Source organism: Aspergillus ibericus, assembly GCF_003184845.1.
Source record: "Aspergillus ibericus CBS 121593 unplaced genomic scaffold BO80scaffold_31, whole genome shotgun sequence".
NCBI lineage: Eukaryota > Fungi > Ascomycota > Eurotiomycetes > Eurotiales > Aspergillaceae > Aspergillus > Aspergillus ibericus.
In genome coordinates this window covers 173,429-192,270 of record NW_020292129.1, presented here as the reverse complement: position 1 = coordinate 192,270, position 18,842 = coordinate 173,429, and the positions used below count along the sequence as shown (strand labels likewise).

Genomic DNA, 18,842 nt, shown 5'->3' with positions numbered 1-18,842 from the left:
GGGGGTTATATTAATATCTGCTCTGCCCAGGAGAATTACAGACAGCCAGACACGAGGTCGGCAGCGTCGATGCGATACATCCAGATCATTCAAAAAACGAATAAAATAAAATTATCAAATAAAAAGGACGCAGGTTTTGCACGACGATTGGGCCGCGAGGTCGAAAGTAGTTGAGCAGAAAGGCAGGCACGCTAACCCCAAGGGGCTGCTGGGTGGGGGAGCTGCCGCTGATTGGCAGGGATCTAGATTGTCGAACAGGGATCTGCCTCGGGTCCAAATACCGCTAGAGGTACACGGTAAGGCCTCGTACCACGTCGTGTCAGCATCCCGTATCGTCCGTGACGGACGGTATCCTCGCTCTTCTCCAGATGCCTAACGCACTTGGGAATGGTAGCAATCAGGCTCCCTGAGCTTGACAGGATGATATGATGGATGTCTTTCCCTCCACAGAGCTTGCCCTCCATCCTGGTGTTACACTGGCGGTCTTCTACGCCAATGGCCGTTGGCGGACCATGGGATATACTGGGCTAGTCGAGAACCGGAGAAGGGATTGGGTAGAGACCTTCTCCGTACCCGATTCCGAGTGGAGCAGGACGCTACTAGACACTGGAATCATGTCGTTGATAATTCAAGGCGGGCAATGGACCTGGGGGACGAAAGGTATAGGTCAATCTGGCGGATGGATCACTTTCTGTCTTTCTTTTTTCGGTCCATTCCATTTTTTATTCCTTCTTATTCCTATCCTGATGTTGATTTTTATTTGATTTTTTTCTGTCTTTCCCCATTGTGGCTTGTCGTGCTTCTGGGCGGTCCCTGCGATTCGATGCTCTAGCTTCTTTTTGTTCTGTCGGACAGACCTTCTCGAAGCATTATCCGCATCTTGATAGCAGACGCCGTGAGTGGACGACGAGCAATCAATAAATGAGGGGATCGACCTCGGACAAAAGTTATGGACGGCTGAGCGACTTCCTAACTACCTCGAGGGTCAACCACGGTTCAATTGACGGAACGGGGAACGGATCGATAAACCGCTGAACCTAAAAGCCCGCATGACATACTTTGCGGACAAAGAGACAGTTTCGAACTATACGGGAATGTTGCCAATGACCAGGCGACGGAATCCCAACGGTTTTCCTCCCCGACCTTCCCCAGGGACGACAAGTAAAATTTCCAATTTTCAGGGTGGACCAGTTGCGGTCGCCTCTGTGGCGCTGACAGAATGTCAGATCTGACTGAAGAAGGTGGACCAGGGGGGGGGTCGCATGAGAGATGAGGGGAAGGTCACTAGGCGGTGGAAGTCCAGGTCATCAGGAGATAGCCGGGCGACGACTGCGAATTGAAAACTGCAAAGAGCGGTCGATCTTTCAGGGAGGCTAAGACGACGAGGCCTCAGTGGTGGTTTGACTGGCCTGCCACAAGGGGAAGTCGCCTCTCTTACTAGATAGATAGTAGGGGCTGTCAGAATCTGCATCCGTCGCCGGCCTTCCGTCCAGGACGCTATGCCCAATTGCCCATCCCGTGCGGAATTTTTTTGTCTTACTCGCTCGCTCCTCTCTTCCGTGGTAAGTAGTGCCTAGCGTAAGGTGATTGAATAATAGTGATGAGCCCGCCTATCGCTATCGATAATACTACCAGGTATGTTCTAGTAATATGTAGATGGTAGATTCGGGCCTGCCTACCAGTAATAGTGGTCTATGCCTCCAGCCAGTCATCGACGAGCAAGCACGATCTGCACCGTACTTTGTCACGAGAAAAAACCGTCAGGAGACACGATAGACGAATGAGAGGTCGTGGATCGATTCCAATTTATTTTCTTCCAGGTTACATGAAGGGGGGGGAGGGGGAAAGACCAGGGATGGAAAGCAGGTTCACCCTATCAGACGGTGCACAGACGGGACTCATGGTTCTGGTCCAGGAGTTAGCAGCAGTGACTACTTACTAGCATGAGGTCCCAGAGCTAGGACCCCACGGTCCACCAGACCCGCTGCGGTCCACTCCGGCCCGGCACCCTAAGTAAGCAATGCAAATCGTCGAACAGATTGTAGCCATCTCGGAGGACGTAGGAGGAAAATGGGTCGGAGGGATGGCGGAAGGATTGGAAGAGTACAAAGAGCAGGAACAGAAAATTGGCGGCGAGAGACAACGGGCGCTCCATAGTGCATGGGTGAGGAACAAAGGGGTTGGATTGGCTGGATGCGAATGGGGACGCATTGGGCCATGCTTACCTAGTACTACCCGCTTGGAACGTGAAGATAATGATCGGCCATTGATCATTCGAGGGTAAAAGTTTTCCTAGGCCCGGTGTAAGTTTTTGCCCACTGCGAATCATGGCCAACATTTAGCCTTACTACTACTTACTACCTGACCCCCTCGGGGCTGAGGTCGGTTTGGAACTTACTTCCAGTCCAAGGTCCAAGTGCTGCACCGCCTCGACAGGTCCATCTGGACTTACCTTGATGCATCGTACATGGCCAGGCGTAATGCATCGTACTTCGATGCTCTGGCCGTGCGACTTCGGAACGCGACAGGACTTAATGCAAGAGCAGCCTTACTGGGGCTTCAATAGTGCCCAAATAGTACTAGGGGCTAAGCGGCCTTGGGAATCTGTCCTGGGCATCCCCCAAGTCCCAACGTTATGTAAGTTCACAGTGCGTCTGCCTATGCCGTCTTAGTCGGGCGGCCGGGATGGTTCTTGATTCATTCTTCCAGGTTGTATTCATCCGTCGTCCCCCCGCCCCGCTTGTTCGGATGACCACGAGGCGGTGGTTGCGAGTCAGGTACTAGTCATGTATGCTAGGTTATTATCGTATGTAATACATCTCATGGCTAGTTGAGCCCTACTCATGCGATGTATACCGAGGTATGCCATGAGGGGACCGAATGGACTAACTGCACAGCCGTGATGAGATCGCTATTTGTCAATACCATTGATGCAGTAGCAGAAACGAACAAGACAATGAGACAATGAGAACATAACATGAAAAAAGCTAGTGGGTTGGCAACCCGCATTCGTGGAGTAAACTTCATTGTTCCCATGAAACAACCTACTTTGGACGCCGTTACCACTCTCCTTGGTGCGCGCAGCAGCAGCAGCAGCAGCAGAAGGCCCGGTTGGATCTGCGAATGAGAACGATGCGATATTTGGAATTCGGGGCTGAGACCGCCTGACGCTTCATTCTAGATGTCAAGCAGTATGGATATAGGAAAGGTCACACATGCGCTCATTTGCTCCGGTTCCCCTGGTGGCGATTGTGCTCTACCTGGTCGGTCCAGTTCTCAACAGGTGCGTTTCGCCTCAGGAACGCGAGCAGTGATGGAATGGAACGGTAGGAGAAAATTTCGCACCGGAAGCATGGAGGTCATATGTAGAGGCGAGGAGCTGCTGGGGAGGGCGCTTAGAGCTCGACGTCTACTGGCTGAAGGTGAGGATCCGCCGAGAGTCAGGGCTTCGCATGGACCAGGGTATGTAGTATGTCGGAAAGGGGAGGGAGTGGCCGGGGACGGGCCGGGGGGGGGGGGGGGAAAGGGAACACGACGGCCGACACCGAATGAGATGGTAGCCTTACCGGTCGACCAGGCCAATAATAGATATCTGTCAGGTACACAAGCCATTGCAGCTGGCGAGAGGCTTCTGCCGGATTCGACCTTCCACTGTGGCATGTACCAGGTACATGCAGTGTGCGCCTTGGTGCCACCGTTCTATCTTGCCTATTACCACCGTAGCCGCCCATGGTGGGATCTGGGGAGGAGGGGGGCCCTTGAACGGAACAATTCCGAGTCCGAGGAATGTCCAAGACTACCGGAGATGATGACATCACAGAGAGGGCAGGTTGGACAATGGGTAGGGTGTATCTAGGTAGCGGACAGTGGACTGTGTAGCGGTGGAAAAATGGCCGAGGAGAAGATCTGAGGCCTACAGTGCATCACTGCATACATACTTCCATCGGAGTGGAGATTGGTGGGTTCACTTGCCTGCCTGACCAGATTCCCCCCGACCGAAACCGGTAAAATACCACGTCCCAGGTGGAGGGTTCCTTGGCCTTTGTATTTTGCAAGCACCTCTCCGCTTCAAGCGCCATTCCCACCATCACTGATCAAACAATTCTTAACCTCACCGGGGCGTTCGATGGGGATTGACCAGCGTAAGCCACCCCCGGCGGCCGGATGGTGATATCGAGGGAACCGCGATATCCAGGGCTAAATCCCTCCCTGGGACGAAGAGGAGCCTGAAACTGGACGGTCGACAAGACAAATGGCGTAGCGAGGAAGCTCATTTGTGCGAGGATGGTTTCGCATAGTACGGCCACCGGCAAATAAGGTGAGACGGGCGGAAAGGGAAAAGCCCTCAGATGCAATGCAGCCTCCACTCTCCAGTGGGAATCAACGTCCGTCGGTGCATCTTCAGTCATCTGATGAGCAGAAATCGGTTTTTCACCCTGGAGTACGGCGAGTGGGATATCACGGGGCCCAGGGGAACCCCAGCCATGATGCTTGGCGAGGCCTTCTTCAGACATCTATTTGGCATGGCCATCGAGGCTGTGCCGCCGTCGAGCAGATCGCAGCATCCAGAGGCGATGTATCCGAGACAGATACCATTTGCGACTTCCCCCTATCGGATTTTGGATGCACCATCTGTCCGGGGAGATGCTCGGGGCTGAGAACGACACTCGCTCCGTTGCAGGAGGTTATCTGTTGAGATGATCACCAGCAACCATGCTCGCGTCTCCACTTTTGGGCCATGGCTGACAGTCGGTCTTCCCTGTCAGCTTGGTTTCCTGCCTGTACAGTGTCCACATCTCGGGTTCCTCCTCCCTGTTCTTCCTTTGCGCCTTTTTCTTTGCTTTTTCTTGGACTTTTCCGGACTGCCCCTCCTTCCAGTTCCATCGGGGCCAACTGCTGTAAGGCGTATCTTGTTTAGTGTGTAGTATCTATGGAGTAGTCCCCCCCGCAGTAAGATACCTAGAAGCAGTCGTGCATCTCTCGCACTAACCAGGAGTTAAATGCAGCTACATCTGGTCAGCAACGGTGAGTCGTCCATCATATGCAGAGGAACGCAAGTGTTGCTTCCTGCCCCTGGGATGATTAGTAATGGCTGCCAGTGTCATGACAGCTGCTTCCTTCCATCCCGCTCACCCGCGCAGACCGCTTCTTATGACACTGTCCGTGGCCATGCACAGGGTACTCTATACTCCGAGAAAACCCTCTATCCTGCATTATCACGGGTGCATTCAGTTATCAATATCTACGGCCGGGCGTCGGCCATTGGTCCAAAGGGGGGGGAGAATGATTTTATCAGGCCACTGATGGGAGGAATGGGGAAAGAGAGGACGACGAGCAATTAAAACAGTGAGATAAATTGGGGGAAATTCAGATTCAAAGGAGGGATGAAGAAAATAGATTGAGAGGGAGGCTTATCACCGGAAAGAATGAAGAACCCCATCTGCCATCCCCATCCGAACACGAACAAGTCCCCTGTATAGAGAAAGAGCAGTCAGTACTTCGTACTAGTAGTAAAGTAGGAACTGCCGAAATAAACCCAGGGTCGGTTTAGAATTACGCGGGAGCCCGTCAGAGGGAAAGAGGAAGTAGCTTTCCCCTGGGCTGTTCCAATGAGGTACCTGGCCGTCTGCCCGAGAAAGGAGCAGACGATTACGCCGCCATGCCTGACTAGGGCCGAATAACCCCTCCCCGGCAATCTTACCGTAAATACCCGTAACCCACCCTAGCAGTATCAGATGCGAAATCGCGAGCAAATGAGAGGCCGCGAGGTTGGAAAATGACCAACGAGACGAGGGGATCCGAACGAACAGACCGCAAATTGCCCAGACGATGCCTTGATGATGCCCTTGACCGGCCTGCTGCCACCTCTCTAGGTTGTTCGCAAGTACCCCGGACCCTGTCCGCACCTGCAGGCGCAGAATTAGCTGCAGAAGGTCAGGTACTACTTACTACTTCCTTTCCTGTCGGGCCTTCGAGGAGGCGTGCCTCGAATGGACCTGGCGTTCGGGATTAGCATTCTTTAGCATTCCCTATGACCCAAGGCGACCAGCCAGTAGGATGGCGGCACCGATCTATTTATTACCCGGAGGCGTTGATGGGGCGACTCCCTCGTTCGTATAGTATGGAGCATAGGATCAAAAAACACCGTCCCCATCCTTGATTGGGCCTGGCCCAAATTGGTCGCGAACGGTAGGTCCGATGCCTCAATTCTGGGTAGACCGCGTACGCCATTTGGACTAAGGTAACTACTAACTCTGGAGTGCGCATGGCTTTGCCTCGCATAAGATCGAGTCCGATCTCAGCAGAACGAGGCTTAAATGTGTTCAGTCCGTCGGACTTGGGGGCCAACAGCCACCGTCCACCGCACCGGTTCGAGCATCGGTTCGGGTCCAGTGCGTAGAGCACCTACGTAACTGGGCGTATCGATCGATGGACTGATCCGGGAATGGCAACCTGAGCTGCTCTCATAGCGCCTGCGCGTTCCCCACAGATGACACCATTGACCAGGTGGAAAGTGGACGTGCGCCAGCAGGCTGCTTGCTAGCTCTGTCTTGGTCCGGCTGGCCCAAGCGATGGCCGACGTCGACCCCAATGTAGAACAGGTCTCAGGGCCAGATGTCAGAAGCGGTCAATCATCTAAGAAAGAAAGTAAGCGAATCCTCCGCACTAGCTATGGATGTGTGCATGTATGTATGTCTACTGACTTGGATAGCCTGGCCCGCGATCTAGAACACCGATCTTCTCGGATCGGGACCCCCGGAATCGACCGCCATGGTCGAATGAATGCTCCAAAGATGAAACCAAAACAAAAGAAATATCAAAACGGCAGGTCTAAGTACTGCTGATCCAAGAAACCCTATTCCAGCCTTCCAGCCTCGAACTCCTGCCTCTAAAGCGCTTCTTTCTCGCCTTCCTAAAAGAGGATTGCGCATCCTAGATCGAGTAGGAGAGAGCAATCCATCCTGACTCATGGTCTAGGCTTCTCCCAGACGAGTGATCGTGCTAATCCAGAGCGGCGTTTGCCAGCTTGCTGCCCGTGCGCACATCGTCTCCCCCAATCACAATCCTTATGGCATCTCACGGAAAATCTGTCACAAGGGCCGGGCCTCCTGGACTTGATACTTGGCGGAGCAGCCCCTAACACTACCGATTTATCCTCTCGAGTACGATTCGCCATAGCTCGCCCCGGTCATAAGCGGATCCTTCAAGGATTGCGCTCCAGTAAACTTATTTACCGCTTCACAATCGACACTGCAGTTCCGTGTTAGCTTGAAGATCCTAATGATGACGCGGAAAGAAGGACGAACCGATATCTTCGTCCGCCAGCTCGTGTGACAGACCGACACGCTGAGGCTGGTGCTTCACGGAGCGGCCGTAGACAATAGCGTGCTTGAACTGGTCCTTGATCGTCCGGTGGATAGCATTACACTGATTGCGCGTCAGCAGATCCCGTCTAGCCGAGGTTAGGGGGGCCTTACGAAATCCTCGACCGTGCAAGCGTGCGATCTCAGCACAACGGGGGCCGTGTAATCGGGGGCCTTTCCTTTAGGCTTGGTGTAGATGCGACGAAGGTTGAGCTTATCCCACATCATCTCCAACAGTTCGTCGATGTTCCACCCGTGCTCGGAACTGATCGGGCAGGCGTTGGGAATCCGGTACAGCAAGTCCAACTCCTCAATCGTAATGGCATCGATCTTGTTGAGGGCATAGACGACGGGGATATAAGCGCGACTCTTGGCTTCAAGGACATCGATCAGATCATCAATGGTCGCGTCGCACCGGATCGAGATATCGGCCGAAGAGATCTTGTACTCGCTCATGACGGCTTTGATTTCCTGCCAATGCGGGTCAGCGAAGGTACACTAACATACCAGGACACAGACTCACGTCGTGATCAATATGCGTCAAGGGGACGGTGCTTGTGATGGCAATACCACCCTTATCCTTCTTCTTGAAGGTAATGTTAGGAGGCTGCTTGTTGATTCTAATACCGAAGCCCTCCAGTTCGTTCTCAATGACCTTCTTGTCGACTAGCGGCTTGTTGACATCGAGGACGATGAAGATGAGATGGCAGGTCTTGGCCACAGCAATGACCTGTCGACCACGACCCTTACCATCCTTGGCTCCCTGAATAATACCGGGGAGATCGAGAATCTGAATCTTAGCACCGTTGTACATCACTTGACCAGGGACCGTCGTCAAAGTTGTGAACTCGTAAGCAGCAGCTGTATAGAGCACCATTAGCACTACTCTCGTCGACTGCGAGTATTCACGACAAACCTTCGGAATGCTGGCCCGTCAATCTGCTCATCAAGGTACTCTTTCCGACAGAGGGGAAACCAATGAAACCACTGTCCCAGGTCAGTATAAGTTCCAGATTCCTCCAAAGCATTTTGCGACATACACACTAGCAACACCGGTACGGGCGACATCGAAACCAGCTGATTCCACAATGTCAATGACTGACACAATCATTCAACACATCCAGTATTCACTTACCACCACCGCCGCCACCACCACCGCCAGACGGAGTCAAAAGCTCTCGCTTTAGCTTAGCAAGCTTAGCCTTCAACTGTCCTGCACATTCCGTCAGCCTCGCCCTCGAACCGACCCAACATTTTCTTCATTCCATACCCAAGTGATAGGCCGTCGCCTTGTTCTTCTGAGTCCGAGCCATCTGAATAACCGATCAGTATACGAATTCTGGCGCATGAAATTTAACGGGTAGTCGGCGCGAACCTCGTCCTCGACTTGCTTGATCTACATTTGTACACACAGAAACAGTCAGCATATCTGTCTGCTATTGTGACTTTCAATATGAACAAAAACCAGGAAACAGTGACGGGCCATCCAACCTTCTCCACGGTTGTCGACATTTTGGCGGTATATATGGAGGTTCACCCCTCGCACAAGGTACAAAATCTATAAAAACAAAAAGGAATAAAACGGGAGAAGCAATTCTGCAGGATTTCCGCCCCTAGCGATCGAAACCCTTTCCAGCAGTGTTGTGGTGAGAACCAGAACGAACAATCGGTACGTCAGTCGCAATGGTGGTGGAGATACAATCTTTGAAATTGTGGCCGCCACTTCATTTGTCCGTTTGGTTCGTCACATGGCGGGGAGGCGGCCTCAGGCCATAAGGCAACCACGGTTATCGCCGGTGGCGAGTTCTTCTCCGTGACCATCCAGCAGTTGTTCCTTCATTCACAGAGCAACTCAATTGGTCGAGGGATCTTATTCATAGAGTAAGGCTAATTGCCATCCGATACAATATCACTTCTTCGCTTACTATACCTTTATTGCCTGTTGAAAGACTCGTTCAATCCCTGGGCCACATCTATACTTCTGCCGGACTCCGATAACCCAATCTACTATTAATTAGTATTAGATACACCTCGAAAAAGAAACAAAACGAGTCTTCCGTGAGCAGGAGAGACAAAGGAACAGCATGCCATACATCCAACCGGACTCTCCCCCAGTCTCCCTCAAACCTGAAGCTTCAGCTGCAGCTTCCCCGGGCAATGGCTTCGAGAACCTCGTCCAAGCTCTCAGCGACGCTCTGGGTCCGAGCTCGGGTCTCGATTCCGATGATATCGACCCTATGGACATCCTCCGCCTAATGGAACAATACGATTCCAATCCAGATGAATGGCTTCCTTTCGCACTGGGCGATCCCAAAAAGAACTATACCAGGAACCTCATCGACGAGGGAAATGGCAAAAGTAACCTGGTGAGTTTATACTTATACTACAATTGCCCACTATACACGTTCACGTTAGTAATAAACCACTGCAAAAGCAACATATACTAATCCCAATACCCACAGTTAATCCTAGTCTGGACCCCCGGAAAAGGAAGCGCCATTCACGACCACGCCAACGCACACTGCGTTATGAAGGTACCTCGACCTCTACCCCTCCACCTCCCCTCCAAGAGTATGAAGATTAACCTCAACCAGATCCTAAAAGGCTCTCTCCAAGAAACTCTCTACGCATGGCCAGACCAAGACAAACTTCAACACGGAGAATCCTCTCCCCCGGCGATCAAAAAGGAGACCGTGTACACTGAGAACCAGGTGACTTATATGTCTGATAAGGTTCGTTCGTCGTCACATCCCACCAAGACACGCTATTCTGGTTGAATCTAATGAATATGGGTGGTGATGTAGTTGGGTCTACATCGGATATCGAATCCGGATGAGAATGAAGTTGCGGTGTCGTTGCATTGTAGGTTCCTTGCCTTTCATTCTCTTTGTTTCCTGAGCTATTGGCAGGCTTATAAGTATGATTATATGCTGATGCTAAGTGTCTGGGATAGTATATACACCCCCCAACGCAGCAACACGCGGCTTCTCCATCTTCGATGACAAGACCGGCAAGGCGAGTCATATTAAATCGTCACATCTGTATTCGGTGAGAGGGAGGCGGTGTTGAGGTCTTTGTTTTGTCTGGGGATGTGGTGTTGCGTATAACAGCGTGTCTTTCCTACTTCTTGTTTCTTTCGCCATTATCCTCGTTCTTCCTTGCAGATATACCATTCTTATTCTTAGACTGCCGGTTGGCCTTGATTGACCATCACCATTGAGCTGGCTAGATTGTTACGTTGGCGTTTACTATTACTACACTCAACTAGGCATGTGTTCTTAGAAGAGGAAGGGGGTGCTAATTCTATAAATTCATCACGCTTCATTGCAAAGGCAAAACTACATTATTAATAATAAACACAAAGCGATATTTGTCGACTCAGTCTCGAACAAACAAGACAACAGAACGATAACGCGCTCCTAATGTATGGCATAGTGACAGTTTGTATCCGCAAACGAAACAACAACACTGCAAATGGATGCATATGCATATGGTTAATAAGAAGATACTGTACACTGCCAGACAGAGATGAAGGAAGGAAGGGAGGAAACAAAGAAATAGGGGATAGGAAGAAATGAGAATAAAACTGAGTAAGAGAGGACGTAAGAATAGTGCAACACCCAGCTCGGCTGAACACGAACACTGCGAGAAATAACAAGATGGCTCAATAAGAACATGCACACGTATCATAACCTAGGAATCCCTGCGTCGATGACTCGCCAAGATCCGCTCAAGAAGCGAATCTGGATTGTCTAATGCTTCGGACTGACGTCGACGAAGTTCTTCGAGGCTGGCTAAAGGGTTCTGTAGATTTCCAATATAAGTACGTCGCTCGAAGGAGGTGCAAAAAGATATCAACCGTGATACCCACCCAGTCCTCCTGGTTTGGCACACCCTGTGCGGGCGGGAGTAGGTCTTGGTCCGAGTAGTCTTCACCTGGACCAGGTGGCTGCCTTCGGATGGGAGCTGGGGTTACAGGGAGGCTGGGACGCTCTTCTTCGCTAGGGAAGTCGGTCACCCGCATATTGGTCCAGCCGAAGTTGAACCCTCCTTGGCCGGGTATGGTCTGTCCTGTGCTTGACGGGCCGCCAGTGAGCACTTGCACTCTGCCTCTGCGAGCTTGTTGCAGGGATTGGATGTATCTTTGGATCTCTGGCACCTCGTCCCATACATTAGACCGCGAATACGTGTCCCAGGATTCGGTCGGCTCCTCGGAGGCCCAGGATGTCAGTCGAGACGCAAGTGATGGGCCTGCCTCGTATTCTGTGGATTCCAGGAAGGATCTTGGGATGGAAAATGTCGCCGAGCTTTGATCATCTTCTGGAAACACGCGGGTTGGTCTGGGCGCATGAGTTTCCCAGGGAAACAGCTGGGCGAGCTTTTCAGGCTCTGGTGGTGTGTTAGGTACTTCATAATACATGTTCTTAGGTGCTTCCGGATAGGATTCTGGAGGCTGGAAAAGCTGCTCATCTTGCGACATGGTGTAAGTTTTCTTTGCCAAGGCAAACCCTTCTGGCTTCGTGTTCAATGGTGGAGGTTCCCTAGAAGCGTAAGCAGTTATTTCAAGGTAGACTGAGTTTTCTTCTGCTCACTTGGACGCATCCCATTCTGCCTTGGGTGGCTCAAACGAAGTCTGAACTTCGGGTTTTGGTGACGCCGGTGCAGGTGGCTGCTCAGTTGCATGGACTGTCTCTGCATGATGTTGATGGAACTGGGGGTGGGTATATGAAGTCTCTGAGGTAGTTGTTGGTACAAATGATGATACACTAGCTTCATGTGCGTGCAGTGGTGCCTCGACCTGCGCTACAAAGGATGTCTGGCCTGAGTGAGGGTGTATATATGCAGTAACATGCTCTTCCCCACGAACGTACCGTGGAACGGCACTTATAATCGGTGCTGGTACACTTTCAGTCGCATGCTGTTCCTGTCGCACGTCTTCAGTGAATTGTCCTGGTCCTGAGACTGTGTGCTCTTGAACTGGAACTGGGCCCGTTACACTTTGCTGAGGAAGTACCTGATGGACTTCATGGGCTTGATGCACTTGGTGGATTTGATGTACTTGAGGAACCTCGTGTGCAATGTGGCTATGATAACTTGGCGTTGATGCTGCTTCCTGAGTTGGCTGGAATGACTGAGGTGGCTGAGTGGGTGCCTCCAGCTGAGGTTGCTGTGAGGGATGCGGTTGTGCTTGTGCTTGTGCTTGTGCTTGTGCTTGTGCCTGCGACAGTGGCTGAGAGTGCATTCCAACAGGTTGACCATGGAAAACGTGCTCCTGGTATTCCCTGTGTGGCAGCTCTTGCACACCCCCCCGGGAATCCCAAGACTCCTGTTGGGTAGCCATCTCCACCTGAATTGTAGGCACAGTCTGCGTGGGTTGGATTGGCTGGGTTGGCTGAGTCGGCAGCTGCGAACATCATTAGCTCGAAGGTCCCATGCAGAAGACTGAATGCCAATGAGTGGACAAGTGCTGATACTCACAGTTACGGTAGGACGATAGTGCCTATCATAGACAGCCCACCATCTCCCCAGCAACTGGTTATATGGTGAATGGATCGGATCCACCTGTCTTGCCATGTTCCATGGTTTCTGCGCTCCAATGAAGTGAATCATGCTGATAGTACTCTGAAAATGCTTGTAGGCTGGGATGTACTGATAATTTGCGCTGGGCGTGCAATTGTATGCAAAACTCAGTCTGTGCCAATCGCGGAAGTGCATATTCAGCAGCCCCTGGTCGGCACCGTCGAAGCTGATGCCTCGCTCTGCCAATGCTCTGAGAGCATGATAGTCTTGTAAGTTGGGACGCAGCACCATCACGCCGCTATTGAAACAGTCCGGCCAGCCCACGTCCGGAGCTGCCGCGAAGTCCACCTCCAATTCCAAGAGCTCATCGGGAGCTCTGAGAGCCACCACATCACAATCAATGTAGACAATGCGCTTGTATTGTATTTGGCGCCAGAGCTCGATCTTCGTGAAGGTTGCGATCAAGTCCGGCCGGTCCATGAGCCAGAGATTCGCTGGGGTGATGTTTGTTAAAGGATGCACAGGTATTAATTCATCATAAACGGCCTAATGAGCGCATGTCAGTGATGGCACTGTGAAGTGAATTTTGTTTGGTGTGAATTGAGCATGCGCGCACCTGAAGCTCCTGGATGGTCGCTGGCTGGAGGCTATCCGGAGTGAATAGAGCCACCAGCTTCGCTTTGGCGCCATTGTCACGCAAGGAATGGGCCAGAACTGTGGCGCCTATAGACCAGGTGATTGAGAGATTAGAGGCGAAGCTCTTGAAGTTGGCCAGAAGTCAAGGAACATACCTGGGAGATAATGATCACTTAAGAGAAGCTGTGAACCAATTAGTAGCTGGCAACGTGACCTCGGGTTGGAAGGCGGAAACATACCGTGCAATAGACTGCACCTTCTTGAACCATTGTCGTGCTTGTCACGCCGCGCGAACCGCGAGACCACCAGCTTCTTGAAGGGAACGAGGTGAGGGACACCAAAACGAGTGTGGAGTGCACGAGAACTGGAAAGAAAGCAGGAGGAGAGCGAAGGCCGAGAACGAGGTACTGAGCTAGTACCCCCGACAAACTACGATCCCCCTCACTCGCAGGTGACGTTTGGAGCCAACCCCGCCCGCCAGCATAATAAGCAGCCGCACCAGCAGCTGCTGTCCTTGGGAGGAGGGTGTCGAGAGTGTGGACGAACCAAACTTGGTTCCTGGTCGGATTTACAGGCACTCTAGGGCAATTGATCGCGCTGGGTGAATGATGGGCAATGGGCTATTTGGTGGTTTGAAGCTTTGGGGAAGGCCCGAGGGGAAAAGGAGGCCAGACCGCGGATTGGTGAGAAGCGGCCGAGCTCAACTGCATGAGGCCGCGTCCCCGTGCCACCAACGCTTGGATCCCTCGGATCGTTATTCAACGGATGTCGGAGCAGCGGCGCGTTGGGTTGTATGACCGCCGTTTATCCAAGGAGGTGAAAGGATCTGAGATTCCGATTGCAGACCAGCCTAGAAGCCGGGCGCAAACTCAACCCCCAATGCCCCTTGCATGCCCACCCTTTCTATACCCCTGTTAAAGTCCACCGATGGCGGACACGACGCAGGGACAGAAAAAATGTGCACAACGCTGTGCGTACCCTGCTCTAGTGGAACAAAAGTCGCAGGACAGTCGCGACGACCAAGCCAGGGGATACGAAAATAGCAATTGAAGCAAACACAATCTGAATCACGAACGCTGAAGACAAAGTCCACCCATACATCATCCTGGTCAGATTAGCTTAAGACCTGCTTACTTCCGGAGCGTTACCACAGCCTTCGGGTAGCAAGCCTTGATAACAGCCCCAATGTCCTCCTTCTCGCCCTTGACAGCCCACTCAACCGCCTTTTCCAACGCAACCTGGCTTTCGCGCTCCAACGGAGTGAAGTGTCCCGACAGAGGCAGCTCGACAAGGTGACTGTTCGTGACGAGATAATCCGAGATCCCATCCAAGCAAATCTGCGGCTCCAAGGCAATGTCGGCCTTGCCCCAAAGGATGGTTGCACTGGCCTTCAAGGCGCCCTTGGGTCCGTCGTCAAACAGTCCAGTCCCGTTGCTGCCACTGCCATTGGATGCGATGCTGTGCAGGTCGGTAATCGTCTCAACAGTCTTGTTCCAGAGCGCGATAGAAGTCCCATCCCTGTAGTAGCAGGCCATATGCTGAAAGCTGGACGGTGCGCGCTCATTCTTCAGCGAAGCCGGGTATTCCTCGCCATCAGCAGTCTGGGTGTCGGATTCCGCAATTGACGGGCCCATCGTGCTTGCCAAACACTCTGCAGCATCTTCTGAAGTAAATTCCCGCTTTCCGTAGGAAGACCTGTGAATGATTTTCAAGAAGGAATAGTACCCTCCCCTACCCAAATACCGAACGAGAAACATGGGAAGCTGGAAAGCGAAGATATACTTAGACCTCCACAGTTGCCGATAAACGGGACTCAGAGTCGAAAACGCCTTAGAGAACATGGAGCGAGAACTAATCGGATCGCGCGAAGCAGTCTTGACCATCTTGACCGATGTGGAAACCAGACGACGAACGTTGGCAACAGAAAGTCGAGGCTAGTCCTATTAGCACAACAAGAACACGAAAACGAAGCTTTGAGGTAGCATACCAACGGCCCATTAGTCAAGATAAACCGGTCCGCCAACTGAGGAGCTTCAGCAGCAAGTCGCATGGAGACAACACAACCCCAGTCGTGCGCGACAATAGTCAGTTTCTTCTGACGGGGGCCAGCTTCAGTATCCACGCCATATTTGGCCCTGATCGCAATTATGAATTCCGTCAAGCTCTCGAGCACATTGGTGGCGGTGTATTCGTCAAAGCTATCACTGCCTCCATAGCCGGGCATGTCCACTGCAATCAAGGTCGCGGACTCTTGAAGGGAAGATGAGCTTAGGATATGGCGCCAGATGGCCCAGCTGTCCGGGAAGCCGTGGATGAAGACAACCACTGGCTTATCCTGGTCCGTGGCTCCCTGATCATTGCAAACATAATGGAATTTGAAGCCATTTCGCAGAGTGAGTATGTGATGGGCGAAACCCGACCAATCTTTCGACAGATTCCAGAGCTTATCGCGTGCTGAATTCGTCAAATGCAATCAATCAGCTTAAACTCATACTCCAGGTGAATACACCCAACACAACACACTAAACTGAAATAGCACATGTACTTACCAATCTGCAACTCCAGCTCCTCCTTCTCAGTGGGCTCCTTGAAGAAATACCCCAATTTCACAGCTACAAGCCCATAGTAAAGAAGACCAGTAAACCCATACGCCAGCACCACAAAAGATTTAAACTTATTAAGCAGCCAAACCGCCATGATGCGAAACAGTCTCGAGCAACTATACCAGCGCTCGGTTTCAACGGGTATCCTAGGACGACGAAAAGAAGAGGGGCCAGAAGAAAATCAGAAGGAGCATTGGCGGATCCTTCGAATTTATATCAGGTCAGAACAATGATAACCCACCTGCCGGACTAAGCCGAATCTGGTCTTAAAGGGGGTGGAATCGTGGTTCTTGGCCTTGGGCATGGTGGTGTGGGCGTGCACTGAAACTAGTCCGATGGTCGTCCGTCTGGAAGTGGTCTCCGCCACCACTGCGGAGAGCAACGCCGGTGACCTAATTTTCCCGCTCTGCTGGACCCGCAGCATGTGAAGAGGACCACAATTGATTAGGCGTCGTCTCAGGGCTAATTTTTATTCATAAGAGTCGGCACCCCGTCCCAGGGTGTACATCGCATGCTTGCATAAAGTTTGGTACATAACCGTTATTCCGCCACCATATACATACAACGGCTAAAATGCAATACTGAGCAAAGATAATTCGTGTCGTCATAGCAAAAAGCGCCCGGACTCCGTAGATATCATACGATCGTTAAACATCAGGGATATAAAATAGACATGAAGAAAACGCTGGCAGCCATTATACGTGCTAAGGCGAAAACCCCAGGTTTGGCCTATTGTCGTCTACTAGACGTCCGTACCTGTCAAGTTTAGCGTCAGAAATCACAGTGAGGTATGTGAAGAGTTCACTTACTCGAGTAGTAACCTGAAAAACCAAACCTCCATGTCTTCGTTGCGAAGAGCTTTCTGCGCCCATTCCCGGCTTTGTCGGGCGAGTCTGGGTGCGATCACCTTGCCCTCATCTTCTAACTCGAAGTACCGGACGGCCTCGAGATAGTCATCTCCGGTCAGGCTCAGAGGTACGTAATGGGCCCAGGGTTTGAGCCACTCATCATGCCATTCGTGGAAGATGGATATCTTATAAACCAGGCTTTTGCTATGCAGGAAAGCATAGAAACGACCGCTGAAGGCATTCCCGTCCATGTCTAGCAAGTGCTTGTAAGCCCAAGCATCTTGCTGATCGACTGGTTCCGCAACGTCAAAGTACTCCCTCTGGGCGGCACAATCAACCTCGTCACATTGGCCAATGTAGGTAAAATGAACGTCAAAAAAGTCGGCAAAAGAGTTTCGGCCAACGCCCCTGGCCTTCCATTGGCCTTTTTCAGATTTGGAGAGCACTTTGGCCGTATTCAAAGCATTGACGTTGCCGACAAATAGCTGCCGATGCTGCCGCCGCCAGCCTCCAGCTCTTGAGTACCCTCCGGTCGTTGATCCCCTCCAGTACATCTTGTCCATCTTCTCTTCCCACTCGAAATCCTTGTCTCCCTCGTAAGGTACCTGGTCATCGTAGTACCAGGGGCTAGGGTAGAGGATGTCCTGGTAACTAGAGATTTTGCTTTGCGAGAAGACTGGAAACAAGTCATGTACAGCCTCAAACTTGTTCGGTCGGTCGAAGAAGCCGTATTTGTAACGAAAAGAAGGCGAATTGCAGATGTCTGAATAGGCGGTCGTGTTGTAGATGAACCCTAGTTCACCATATGCATACGAGTTGGTATTGTCCGCTGCTTGCTCATCAAGAGACCGAACTGGGCTGTCGACTGGGCAGGAAGACCGAGAATAACTCCAGGTGGACTGATGAGTGAACCGGTTGAAGCGGGTGGTGCGCACCTCGTCAATGCGATCACCTTTGTTCAGATCGGCCGGTCGATCAGACCATACATTCGTTGGCATGGTATTCGTAAAAGTGTCTCGGGAAATCCGATCTTTAGCAATAGCTACCAGCCTCTGAAGATCCTCGCTAGGTACGATGACTCGGGGCTCGTCGAGGGCATTGAACACAAGATCCATATCGGGTAGATACTCGACAAATTTCTTGATCATCTTGGCAGTGGCACTGCGCTGCCAGCTCTGCTCATAAGCCCCTCCTTCGACCAAAGACACTGTACCATTCCTGATGAGTACCCCGATCATGGAATTGTCGAAGCCCAAGGTCTCCCGGGCCCGCTCACGAATAGTCTTCGGTTCGAGGGCCCAGAAGGGCAAGAGTGCATGATAGATCGTATCATATTCATCGATTAGCTGCACCCCCCTATCCTTGGCGAATTGGAACCACTTGTCAAAATGCGGGGGAGGGTGCATGTTGTAGCGAGAGCGATATTCGGTGACCGCCTGGGCCAGAGTCTTCGATTGGCGTGACAGGAGCCGATCGGAATGCTGCTCAGCATTCTCGACAAGCGATGCAATCGGATGAATGCCGTCTGGTTGAGCAACCTTGCGGTTAGTGGACTGCTCGATAAGCTGCGCATCGGGCGGGATTGAGGGCCTCTGAAAGATGGCTGAAGGACGAGGATCCGGGGAAGGAAAGACATTTGCTGTAGGATAGGAATTGGAGCCTCTGAAGTAAATGAGAAACAAGGAGACCAGAACAAAGGTCCCAAGCCAGACCACAAAACGTTGGGTTCTCATCCTGCCATCAGGTAGCTCTATACATGAGAAGGACGACTGTTGTTTGTAAACAACGGGAACTATCTAGTAGTCTCCGGCGGTACCTGATGGATGCAGGAGCCTACTTTCCTGACGGAGGCTGAAGCCACGAAAGTCTGG

The 18,842-nt window shown here is 51.8% G+C and overlaps 4 protein-coding genes across 4 annotated transcripts; 2 read left to right on the top strand and 2 right to left on the bottom strand.

Annotated features, from left to right (window-relative positions):
* The first annotated feature begins 391 nt into the window (after positions 1–391).
* On the top strand, positions 392–993 carry BO80DRAFT_143529 (uncharacterized protein). The gene has a single exon (XM_025713715.1). The coding sequence runs from the start codon at positions 426–428 to the stop codon at positions 762–764; it is 339 nt and encodes a 112-aa protein (XP_025573368.1). The 5' UTR covers positions 392–425; the 3' UTR covers positions 765–993.
* A 6,045-nt stretch (positions 994–7,038) lies between these two features.
* Positions 7,039–9,198, bottom strand: BO80DRAFT_143286 (GTP-binding protein RBG1). Its single transcript, XM_025713713.1, has 10 exons — positions 8,856–9,198; positions 8,740–8,760; positions 8,635–8,677; positions 8,500–8,577; positions 8,405–8,441; positions 8,281–8,351; positions 7,888–8,225; positions 7,479–7,835; positions 7,308–7,428; positions 7,039–7,251 (listed from the first exon to the last, which is right to left on the bottom strand). The coding sequence occupies exons 1-10, from the start codon at positions 8,874–8,876 to the stop codon at positions 7,232–7,234; spliced, it is 1,107 nt and encodes a 368-aa protein (XP_025573367.1). The 5' UTR covers positions 8,877–9,198; the 3' UTR covers positions 7,039–7,231.
* Position 9,199: 1 nt separating this feature from the next.
* Positions 9,200–10,610, top strand: BO80DRAFT_143341 (putative cysteine dioxygenase Cdo1). The gene is made up of 5 exons (XM_025713714.1): positions 9,200–9,730; positions 9,827–9,898; positions 9,959–10,096; positions 10,169–10,226; positions 10,318–10,610. Exons 1-5 carry the CDS (start codon positions 9,449–9,451, stop codon positions 10,431–10,433), a joined length of 666 nt encoding a protein of 221 aa, XP_025573366.1. The 5' UTR covers positions 9,200–9,448; the 3' UTR covers positions 10,434–10,610.
* Positions 10,611–11,057: 447 nt separating this feature from the next.
* BO80DRAFT_456859 (putative capsule-associated protein CAP1) lies at positions 11,058–18,704 on the bottom strand (the record flags this gene model as incomplete). Its single annotated transcript, XM_025722197.1, has 7 exons — positions 11,058–11,154; positions 11,192–11,905; positions 11,957–12,582; positions 12,843–13,430; positions 14,669–15,454; positions 15,508–15,974; positions 17,036–18,704. The coding sequence occupies 7 exons, from the start codon at positions 18,702–18,704 to the stop codon at positions 11,058–11,060; spliced, it is 4,947 nt and encodes a 1,648-aa protein (XP_025573365.1).
* Positions 18,705–18,842: the final 138 nt, after the last annotated feature.